Source organism: Arachis stenosperma, chromosome 9 (genome assembly GCF_014773155.1).
Source record: "Arachis stenosperma cultivar V10309 chromosome 9, arast.V10309.gnm1.PFL2, whole genome shotgun sequence".
Lineage (NCBI taxonomy): Eukaryota > Viridiplantae > Streptophyta > Magnoliopsida > Fabales > Fabaceae > Arachis > Arachis stenosperma.
This window is the reverse complement of record NC_080385.1, coordinates 39,787,438-39,799,196: the sequence shown is the minus strand read 5'-3', so window position 1 is coordinate 39,799,196 and position 11,759 is coordinate 39,787,438. Positions and strand designations below refer to the sequence as shown.

At 35.7% G+C, this 11,759-nt stretch overlaps 2 protein-coding genes across 2 annotated transcripts; one reads left to right on the top strand and one right to left on the bottom strand.

Moving 5' to 3' along the window:
• Positions 1-4,324: 4,324 nt before the first annotated feature.
• LOC130949428 (secreted RxLR effector protein 161-like) lies at positions 4,325-4,795 on the top strand. Its single transcript, XM_057878152.1, has one exon. The coding sequence runs from the start codon at positions 4,325-4,327 to the stop codon at positions 4,793-4,795; it is 471 nt and encodes a 156-aa protein (XP_057734135.1).
• A 327-nt stretch (positions 4,796-5,122) lies between these two features.
• LOC130949427 (zinc finger BED domain-containing protein RICESLEEPER 2-like) lies at positions 5,123-10,798 on the bottom strand. The gene is made up of 6 exons (XM_057878151.1): positions 10,734-10,798; positions 9,217-9,442; positions 8,858-8,929; positions 7,536-7,601; positions 5,281-7,450; positions 5,123-5,175 (listed from the first exon to the last, which is right to left on the bottom strand). The coding sequence occupies exons 1-6, from the start codon at positions 10,796-10,798 to the stop codon at positions 5,123-5,125; spliced, it is 2,652 nt and encodes an 883-aa protein (XP_057734134.1).
• Positions 10,799-11,759: the final 961 nt, after the last annotated feature.

Here is an 11,759-nt window from a genome sequence, read left to right as displayed (position 1 = left end):
AATGAAAATGTCTCTCAACTCATTACGAGACAAAAGTGAAAATATCTCCTAAAGTTTCTTTGAAAAGAAAAAAGCATTATTCAGCAGAAAAAGAAGCTAAGATTCAACCCCCCTTCTCTTAGCCACTGTAACCATCAATTGGTATAAGAGCTTGGTCTCAAAGAGATTAAGCTTTGCAGCTTGAAGGAAAGGTCCTGATGATAAATAACAGTGGTTCTAATATGGTGGCCTATACTCTGATCGAAGGGCAATTGAGTAACAGACCTCCGTTCTTCAATGGAAAGAACTATAGCTACTGGAAGGAGAGAATGAAGATCTTTGTTTAATCAGTAGATTATAACATCTGGAAGATAATTCTGAATGGTCCACAAGTACCAACCAAAATAGGAGCAGATGGAGTGGTCACTCCTAAGACTGAGGCTAAATGGAACGACGAAGATAAAAAGAAAATAGAGCTCAATGCCAAAGCTATCAACTTGCTTAACTATGCTATCAGCTTCCAGGAATTTTGAAGGGTATCTAGATGCAAAATAGCAAAAGAAATCTGGGACAAGCTTCAAGTCACTCATGAAGGCACTACCTTAGTCAAGCGGACCAAAATAGACATGCTGAGCAAAGAGTATGAAATGTTCTCTATGAAGGAAGGAGAAACGATTGATGAAGTATTTGAAAGATTCAATGTCATCATCAATGACTTAGATGCTATGGGGATCACATACCCTGAACCTGTGCTAGTGAGGAAAATTCTGAGAAGTCTCTCTAAAGAGCCGGAAACTAAAGCTATAGTTATAGCCGAGAGCAGTGGCATTGATCAAATGACATATGATGATCTGAGAGGGAATTTTCTTGCTTTTGAGACTACTTATTTGAAAAATGATTCAAAGAAAAAAAGAATTGCTCTCAAATCATTCACTAAGTCCCTGGATGATGAATCCAGTGATAATTTATCTAATGATGAGTTTGTTATGTTTGCTAAGAAATTCAGGAAAATAATGAAGCAAAAGGAACGAAGCAAAGAAGGAAACTCAAGAAAACCAAAAAGGGACTTAAGCAAGATCATCTGCCACAACTACAAAGAACCTGGACATTACAAGTTTGACTGTTTGAAGTTAAAAAAGGAAGACAAGACCAAGAAGGAGAAGAAGAAAGGGATGATGGCCTCTTAGGAAGATCTGGAAAATGATTCTGAAGATGAGAAAGAATCAGAAAGAAAATCCCAAACTGATGAGGTACGTTTCATTAAACCTACTATTGAAGATCTTCATTTTATGATCGATCATCTCACTGAAAATCATGAACTTGAATCTCAAAATGACATTCTGAAGGTAGAAAACGCTTTTCTCAAAGACAAATTAAGGGAAGCCGAAACCGCTATTGATATTGTTGAAGAAAACAAGCGGCTTAAGGCTGAATTTAAGGGTTGTGAGAAAAAGCATTCTGTGATTGCATATTTAAACTGTTTTGAAGAAAATGAAAGGTTTCACAAAAAGGTAAAAAACCTAAAAGTGGACCTAGCTAACTTTGCTCAAAATTCTAAAAATCTGAATCAACTCTTAACTAGTTAAAAACCTCTTTATAATAAAGCTGATTTGAGTTTTCATAAGAAATCTGAAATGTTTATTGAAAAAACTCCTTTTTCAAATATGGCCTCCACTTCGAATGACATAAAATTTCAAAACCCAACAAATCTGAAAAAACAGCAACCTAAAAGATTTTGTCGTTTATGCAATCGGAATGGACATTTTCCTATTCAATGTTTCATAAGTGAAAAAATGATTGGAGATAAAATATACAAAATAATTGGCAACTACAATGGTCTTGGACAAAAGAGATGGTTTGACATTAAAGGATCCAAAAAAGATTTGGATACCTAAGGTCACTTGAGAATTTTGTAGGTTTGCCCAACATCCAAAAGAATGGACAACATGTGGTATTTGGACAGTAGATGCCCTAGGCATATGGTTGGAAAGTCTACATTCTTCATAAAGCTAAATGAGTATGATGGAGGGTTTGTAACTTTTGGTGACAATGGAAAAGGAAAGATAGTGGCCATAGATAAAGTGGGTAAAAATTTCTCATCCTTCATAAATGATATTTTTCTTATTGAAGGTTTGAAACATAACTTGCTAAGCATTAGTCAATTATGTGATCTTGGATATTTGGTTAATTTTAAAAGATTGGACTGCTTCGTCATTTGTGAAAAATCTAGTGAAATTTTGTTTGAAGCAAAAAGATGCAACAATATGTATGGAATCACTCTAAAGGTTTAAAAGATAAAAAAGTAACTTATTTTTATCTCCATGGAATCTGAAAAATAGCTTCATAAGAAATTGGGACATGCTAGCATGTGCCAAAATTTCAAACTTGTTAAGAAAAATTTGGTTAGAGGAATTTCCAAAATAAAATTTGACAAGAACTTTACTTGTGATGCTTGTCAATTGGGCAAACAAATAAAATCTTCTCTTAAGCCCAAAGATGGAATCTCTACCAAAAAGCCATTAGAAATCTTACACATTGATCTTTTTGGTCCCACTAAAACTCAAAGTTTGGGAGGTAAACATTATGGCTTGGTAGTAGTTGATGACTACTCTAGATTTGGATGGATTCTCTTCGTAGCTAAAAAAAAAAGATGCTTTCAATGCTTTTTCTTCTCTTTGTAAAAGAATTCCAAATGAAAAAGATTTAAAAATTGCCCATATAAGAAGTGATCATGGTAAAGAATTTGAAAATCAAGATTTTTAAATTTTTTTTGATGAGTTTGGAATTTATCATAACTTTTCATGTCCTAGAACACCCCAACAAAATTGGGTTGTTGAAAGGAGAAATTGAAGTCTCCAAGAAATGCTTTGTGAAAATGTGGTTCCTAAATTCTTATGGGTAGAGGCTGTGAACACAGCTTGCTTTATTTTAAATAGAACCATCATTAGAAAGTATTTAAAGAAAACTCCTTATGACCTATGGAAAGGAAACCCCCAAAATTTCAAATATTTTCACATTTTTGGATGCAAATGTTTTGTTTTAAATAACAAAGAAAATCTTGAAAAATTTGATCCAAAGTCTTATGAAAGTATGTTTGTAGAATACCCAACTACAAGTAAAGCTTATAGAATTTACCTAAAAAATAGAACTATTGAGGAATCCATACATGTATCTTTTTGCAATACTAACTTCATTCCAAGTGCTGTTTTAGATGATGATGCGGGAAATGAAGTTGAGGAAAGCTCTCAAGTGAATCAAGAAAATGTCAACTTAGATCCCTTTATGGAGAATGTCAATTATGTACCTGCTCCTTAGAACGAAGAAGACATTTCTTTTTTATCTCCTGATGATGCTAGAGAAATCAGATCGATGAATAATGCTGAACCAAGCCAAGGCCAAGTTGGACCCTCATCCCAAAAGCCTAGGGAGTGGAAGTTCTTGAAGAAAATCCCTGAAGAGTTCAACATTGGAGATACATTTCATGGAGTCACCACTAGATCCATAAGTAAGAAAAATGCCCACTCAAACAACGTTGCTTTCGTGTCTTAATTAGAGCCTCAAAATGTGAAATAAGCCCTTGAAGATCCCTCTTAGGTGAAGGCCATGGAAGAAGAGTTAAGCTAATTCGAAAAGAATGAGGTTTGAACTTTTGTTCCTTTTTTGAATGGTAAGAAGGTAACGGGTACCAAGTGGATTTTCATAAATAAATTGGGTGAGGATGGTAATGTTGTTCGTAACAAGGCTAGATTAGTGGCCCAAGGTTATGATCAAGAAGAAGGCATTGATTTTGATGAATCTTTTGTCCTGGTAGCTAGAATGGAAGCCATTCGATTGCTACTTGCTTATGCTGCCCACAAAGGTTTTAAAATATTTCAAATGAATGTCAATTATGCCTTTTTAAATAGATTTATTGATAGAGAATTATTTGTAGCCAATCCCTCCAGTTTTGAAAACAAAGATTTTTCAAATCATATTTTTAAGTTAACCAAGGCTCTTTATGGTCTAAGGCAAGCTCCAAGAGCTTGGTATGAAAGGCTTAATGCCTTCTTATTGCAAAATATTTTCTAAGGAGAACTACGGATACTGCTTTATTTATCAAAGAATCTAATAATGATTTCTTACTTGTTCAAGTTTATGTGGATGATATTGTGTTTGGATCGGCTAATGAATCATTGTGTGAAGAGTTTGGAAACCTAATGACTAGCGAGTTTGAAATGAGTTTGATGGGAGAATTAACATTCTTTCTTGGACTTCAGATCAATCAAACACATAGTGGCATTTTATTCACCAAGGAAAATATGCCAAGGAAATAATAAAGAAATTTGGTTTAGAAAACTCCAAACTAATGGGTACTCCCATGTATCCAAATACTAAACTTAACAAGGATGAGAATGGTAAAGATGTTGATGAAATAACGTATAGAGGAATGATAGGATCTCTCATGTATCTTACATACTCTAGGCTAGACATAGTTCAAAGTGTGGGTGTATGTTCTAGATTTCAATCTCACCCCAAGAAATCACATCTTTCAATCGTTAAAAGAATTATTAGATATATAAAAGGCAAATCTAATCTTGGCCTATGGTATCCTAGAACTGATGAATTTCGTGCAGTAGGTTATTGTGATGCAGATTATGCGGGTGATCGTGTGAATAGAAGAAGCATTTCGGGAATGTGTTGCTTTCTTGGAAAGTCTCTAAATGTTTGGTCAAACAAAAAGCAAGCCACTGTTGCTTCATCCACAGCTAGGGGTGTAATCGGTTCGGTTTGGTTCGGTTTTGGACCGAAAACAAACCGAACCGACCTGATCGGTTGAATGCTGATATCAACCATTTGGTTGGTTACTCTCAGGACAACCGAACCGAACCGAACCGAACCAACAGCGGTTTGGTTCGGTCGATTTTTTCGGTTTTTTTATACCTAATAAACAGAATTTAAAATATCATAAAATAAAATTTAAAACCTTCAATAAACCAGAATAACAAGAGTATATCACATCCAAATCCAGTACAAATTCAACTTAATTAAATATAAAACAAAGGCAATTAAAAATGTCCAGCAAAACAACAAAAATAAACACACTTTAAACCACAACAGTCACTTTAAAACAAATAAAAACCAAACAGCCAATCAACCAGCATGCTTAATCTGAATCCACACCAGACTCATCCTCATCTTCTCCGGTTGGTGCAATTTCTACAAAAATAAAACAAGAAAATCAATATAGATTATAAATATAATATAGATTATAGATTATAAACATAAACCATGAAAGGAACTACAAATTTCTTTTTTGCATACCTAATTCAAGTTTCTCAAACTCTTCAATAAGCTCATTAAAATCAATTGTCATTGGAGAAGCACGAAGCCAATTTTGTGTGCATATCAATGCCTCAACTGTCTTTGGAGTTAAAGAACTCCTATAGTTGTTAAGCACTCTTCCACCAGTGCTAAAAGCTGATTCTGAAGCAACAGTTGAGACCGGCATTGCTAAGACATCTCTAGCTATTTGGGATAAGATAGGATACTTGCTAGAATTTACCTTCCACCAATTCAATATGTCAAAAGTATTTTGATCACCAGGCTTCTCTAAACCATCCATCAAATACAAATCCACCTCATTCTTGTTGATGATTTCATGAAAATGCACCTCCTTAAAAAAATCACCAGCCATGTCGCCATCAGGTACTCCCACATCTGATGCACCATCCATTGTTGTTGAAGTAAAAGATCTTCCCCCATTATTTGCATTCATATAGCATTCAAACATCTTGGAGAAGGTTTCTTTCACTTTTGCACCCAAAAAATCAGCATCATCCTTATCATATAGCTTTTCAAAGCTAAAGTTGACAAACTTCAACTTGTATCTAGGATCAAGAATCACAGCAACAAAAATCATCATGTTGATATTTTTAATGTTACCCCAGTACTTGTCATACTTAAGCTTCATCCTCTCAGCCATACTCCCAAGTAATGGATCTCGACTACCACAAGAAGCTTTGAACACACGCAAAATCTTACAAAACTCATGAAAATATTGAGAAGAAGTCACAAGCAAACTACCAGACACACTCTTTGTAACATCATGAAAAATTTTCAAGAATTCCATAAAGTGTTTTGCATTGTCCCAATCAATATTCCTCGGAATACCACCTTGCATTAGAGCATATTCTGTATCTCTCTCCCCTAGCCTCTTGAACGCCTTTTGAAACTTCAAACCACTTTCAAGCATGGTGTATGTAGAGTTCCATCTAGTGGGAACATCGAGTTGGACAGTACACTTGTCTTGTATCCTAGCTTCCTTAATGAAGTTTTTGAACCTATTCATACGACTAGGGGAAGCACGCACATATCTAATAGCATTTCTTATCTTGCTAATAGATTCATGCATCTCTTTCAATCCATCATTAACAACAAGATTAAGAATATGTGCACAACACCTAACATGCAAATGCTCTCCTTTCATAGGATGTAAATTCCAATCCTCCATTCTGGTTCTTAGGTAAGATATTGCAGTATCATTAGAACTAGCGTTATCAATAGTAATTGTGAACACTCTAGATATCCCCCACCCCAAAAGACATCTCTCAATCTTTCTACCAATTGTTTCTCCCTTGTGGTTTTTAATAAGACAAAAATTAATAATCCTCTTTTGCAATTTCCAATCATGATCAATGTAATGAGCAGTGAGACACATATAATTCAGATTTTGCACAGAAGTCCAACAATCAGTAGTTAAACAAACAGATTGATTCGGTTGCTTGAACACAGTTTTCAACCTATTCTTCTCACTAATATAGAGATTCCAACAGTCCTTAGCAACAGTAATCCTTCCCGGAAGTGGAAATCTAGGTTGCACAATACTCATATAGAATCTAAATCCCTCCCCCTCAACAAACTTGAATGGTAGCTCATCAACAATTATCATCCTAGCAAGGGCTTTTCTACACATTTCAGCATCAAAAGTAACTGCAGTAAATACCCCTTCACCCTCTTTTTTTTGTTGGAAGGTAAGGATTGTTTGACTAGGGTCACCCGACTCCCTAGGAAATTTTTTACATTGGTTTAACAAATGATAACGCATATTAGTTGTACCATTTCTATGAGAGTCACATGCATATGATGCACCACACCAATTACATTTAGCCCTAGGATGTGATGGGTTGGACTTAGGATCCCTTGTAAAGTGTTCCCAAGTCCAAGATCTAGGTCTAGAAGGTTTTCTGTTACCTTCATTAGCTTCATCCTTGCTATCCTCTTCATCAGTTTCCACAGTGCTTGGAGATGGATTTGTTGGAGTTGCTCCCGGATTTGCACCCACATTAGTTGAATAAACCTTCATCTTCTTTGATCTAGGATGGGGCGGGGGTTTGGTAAGCACGCCGCTGTCCGTTGAAGAACGTACCGCGGACTCAACAATTTCACCCCCAACTTCAGGCGTCTGCTCACTGGGCACCTCATTGCTTGTTGGCTGCATATATATATAAACAGAATTTAAATTCATTAACAGCTCTAACAGACCACCAAAACAAGCATCATTAACAGCTCTAACAGACCACCAAAATAAGCATCATTAACAGCTCTAACAGTCCAACAAAACAAGCATCATTAACAGTCACCAACTGCCATATAATCAACAGAATTTAAATTCATTAACAGCTCTAACAGACCACCCAAAAAATAATGCTCGGTGATAATAATGTTTGTGTGAGAGAGGGTGAAGAATGCAGATGTTGAAATGATTCAATATATACATACATATATATAAATATGAAGAGATTAAAATAATATACATAAAATAAAAAGTAAAAAAAACCAAATGAAGGTGCATTCTTGAAAGTCCCCAAAAGCAGAAGCCATGACCACAAAACATTCTATGGTCACACTTTAAAACCTTTGCATTGGCCGAGAGATCTTTGCTTCACAAGCAAGTGATGTGTTTCTTGTCACACAGTTAAAAATAAAAACAAAAAAACCTTCAGCAACTTTCACCTTCATGTATGACAACTCATCACTTCTAAGTTCTAAGACTAGTCATTTTTTGTTTCTGCTTCTAATATTGGATAACTTACCTTTCAATACAAGCCAAAACCTTTTCTCAAATCAATCAAAAATAGTACTAGTGTTAAGGTGGTCCATAAATTCAGAATAACAGCACCCTTTTTGGGTCTGAACTTCCCTGCAACACCCTTACACTATTAATTATCTCATATTGGAAATCACTCTTTTTTTTTCTCTTTTAAAATATTATAACCCTCAAAATTTAGGGTCAATAGCATTATATTTTTATTTCTCTGTTTTTAAAATAGAAAATATGTTTTTCAAGCTAAATGATTCGTCAGTTTTCAAAATAACTAGACAGGTAGGTAATATTGAAGATTAATATTGAGCAACACAAACAACAAAACTCTGTTTTGTTCCAACAACAAAAACTGTGGCAGAGAGAGAGAGACACACAAATCACCAGGTATTAAGAGTAGCTGGTTAGGAAACCAAGCTTCCAAAAACTGGACTAGACACTAGACATCAAACATGGCAAGAAGAAATAAATATCAAATTGCACACTGCAAGTTAAAGATATTCTGGTATGTAGTATTAGTTCTAATTAAGCAATCTAACAGCAAAACTTGATCATACTCAATTGCCATAACACCATCTATAGAATGAATCAAAATTTTGTACAACTTTTTGGCTTTACACCAGAAAACGTGCTTCAACGATAATCATACAATACAAAAACTTATGCTGACACTAGCTAGTGCAAAATAATCCAATGATTTTTTGTTTCTTTTCTTGCCTAATGTTCCAAATATACTACTTCTTGGCTCTATTATCAATGCATAATCCAATTTTCTTTAACAAGCATACATAGTTTAACCTTTAGAACAAGTTCAGATTCATAGGAATTGGTATAAATAAAATTATCAGCAGCAGCAACAACAATAAATAGCTAAATTAGAAGCAACAACAACACTTATAGCAGCTACAATTCAATAATGCACTGCAAAGATTCACTTATAGCAGAAGCAACAACAAATTCATTATCAGCTAAAAGCTAAGAAGCAAAAAAGAGGAAGCAAAATTCAGAATTTCTAAAAAAACATAACCACAAAGGCACAAACAAAATTTCTAAAAATCATAACCACAAACAGAATTTGTAAAAACAATTGTTCAGGTTAAATCAAGCACAATATCACTAAACAGAATCTCTAAAAATAATTGTTCAGAATTTCTAACCTCCGAAGAAGACATTGTGGAGTTGCTTTCTGCAGGAGATGGCTTGGTGACAGGAGTGCTGCTCGGCGCTCGAGTTGGACTGCGACGGCCACTGGAGTCTTTTTTGGCGACTGGACTGCTGCTCGGTGACAGGACTGCTTCTCGGTGAATGGATTGTTCCTCGGCGACGGCGACCCAGCGAGGCAGTGACGGCGACCCAGCGACGGCGACCCTGCGACGGCGATGACTGAAGAGAAGAAGAGAGGAAGAGAAGCTAGGGTTCTCCTTCAGGGTCTCCTTCTCTCAAGCATGGTGGAATCGAAGGTGGAAGTGTGGAACCGTGGAAGAGAAGAACAGCAACAGAGGAAGAAAGCTAGGGCTCCGGATTGTAATTTCGCGTAAAAGAGAGGAAGAAGGATAGGGTTGTGTGTGAAGTTGCCCTTTTATACCTAGGTTAAAGGGCAACTTAGTAAAAACACACCATTGAACCCTCATTTTTCGGTTCGGTCCGGTTCGGTTCGGTTTCTTCCGATTCAACCAAAAACCGAACCGAACCGATCAGTTTACTTCGAAAAAACCAAAAAAAACCGGTTTTTTTCGGTTTTCTGATCGGTTGTTGTAAAATTCGGTTCGGTTCTGCGGTAATTTTCAGTCCGGTTCGGTAATTTTTACCCCTATCCACAGCCGAAGCTGAATACATCTTCGCATCTACTTGTTGCTCACAACTAATTTGGCTTAAAACACAAATTGAGGATTATAAACTGAAAATTAATAGTATTCTCTTACTTTTTGACAATATGACTGAAATAAACATTTCAAAAAATCCTATGTTGCACTCAAGAACCAAATACATTGAAGTGAGATATCATTTTATTAGAGAACATGTACAAAAGGAAACTATTGATATTCAATTTATAAAATCTGAAGAGCGATTGATTGACATTTTCACTAAGCCACTGTGTGAAGAAAGATTTTGCAAGCTAAGAACTAAACTGGGAATGATTGGTATTAATTCTGTTGTTTAAATAATTTTTTGGTCTCTGTGTTGTTTTGTCTAATCGGAAGCAGGGAGACAAAACTGGACAAGTGATGAACTTTTCAAAAGGAGGCTTGTACAAAGCCCAGAAAATTTCTGGAAATATGTGCCTTATAGCCCAGCGAGCTGTACCCACCTTTGGGCTCATTTTTTTAATCATAAAATTTTTAATTTCTTTTATTTCATTTTAATTTAATCCTATTGTGTCACTTCATTCCATTTCAAGTCATGTCAGTCTTAATCTTTTATCATTCCTCATGACTTGTCTTTTCATATTTCATGTGTATTTTTTTATTTTGAATTCTTGAAAACCATTTCGTTAAATGCATTTGCTTTAAAAGAGAAGATTTCCACTCAGCATTAGTGATGGTTATCAAATCATAACCTCTCTTTTCTACTTCCCATCCTCGTCACTCTCTATCTTCTTCCACCGTTTTTATCTTTTTCTTCAATAATATGAGAAAGAAGATTGCAACCAGAAGAAGCACAGGCACTTTAGTACCTCCCAAAGACACTCCTCACTCCAAACAACCCTAGTTGCACACACACATACACATTCACTCGCATTCATCTTCTTCCTATTCATCCCACTCATCCAAATCCACGGAAAGAAAAATTATTCATCCAAAAGCATCTGCTACACAAAAGGAGGCTGAATCCTCTCGTGATAAAGGAGGAAAACGGAAGGGACCCATGCATGAAGAGAAAGACCAACTATCATCACCTTCTCGCTGTTCCACTCCTCACCCCGCCGGTCATTCTACTCCAAGCAACTGTCCTTCTAGAGGTCCGAAAAGTACTGTTCTTCAAAACACTAAGGAGCCGCCTAATCTTGACTCTCTATATTTCAAGCAAAAGTATGGTAAAACTCACTCTCACTATGATCCTCACCGATTTGCAGCCTGTATTGATTATGAGTTTCATAAACAAATTCTTGCAAACCGTACTCTCTGTTCTTCTTTTGTTGTTGATCTTGATGCTTTATCTGAAAAAGGGATTGATTTTAAAACAAATTTTCATAATCTGAAATGGACTCCCATTTTCAAAATTAGAAAACTTGTTTACCCGAATTCGGTGCGTGAGTTTTATGCGAACCTACTTTTTCATGAAGGAGAACTTCACTCTTTTGTTAAAAACACTCAGTTTTTCCTAAATACTGAAACTATTGGTAAATGGGATACTCATGTTGGGATCTCTCACCAAGATGTATTGGCTCAGATTTGTGAAAACTTTTCTTCTCTGGATGGTACAACTCCCACTGATAAGGCCTTAGGGCCTATTAGGGCTCTATTACATTTCATCATCACTCATATTATCATGCCACAAAGTGGATCATATCAAAGGGTAACTATTTATAACACCGTTCTGCTCTATGCTATTTTGAACTCCATCCCCATCTCTTTTGTATATCTTATGATTCGCCACATGTGAGATTGTGTGAAAAGTGATAAAAGAGTTCTTTACCCTATGGGATATTTTTAACTTGCTTGTTTGAATACTTTAATATTGATTTGACCAATGAGCTTGT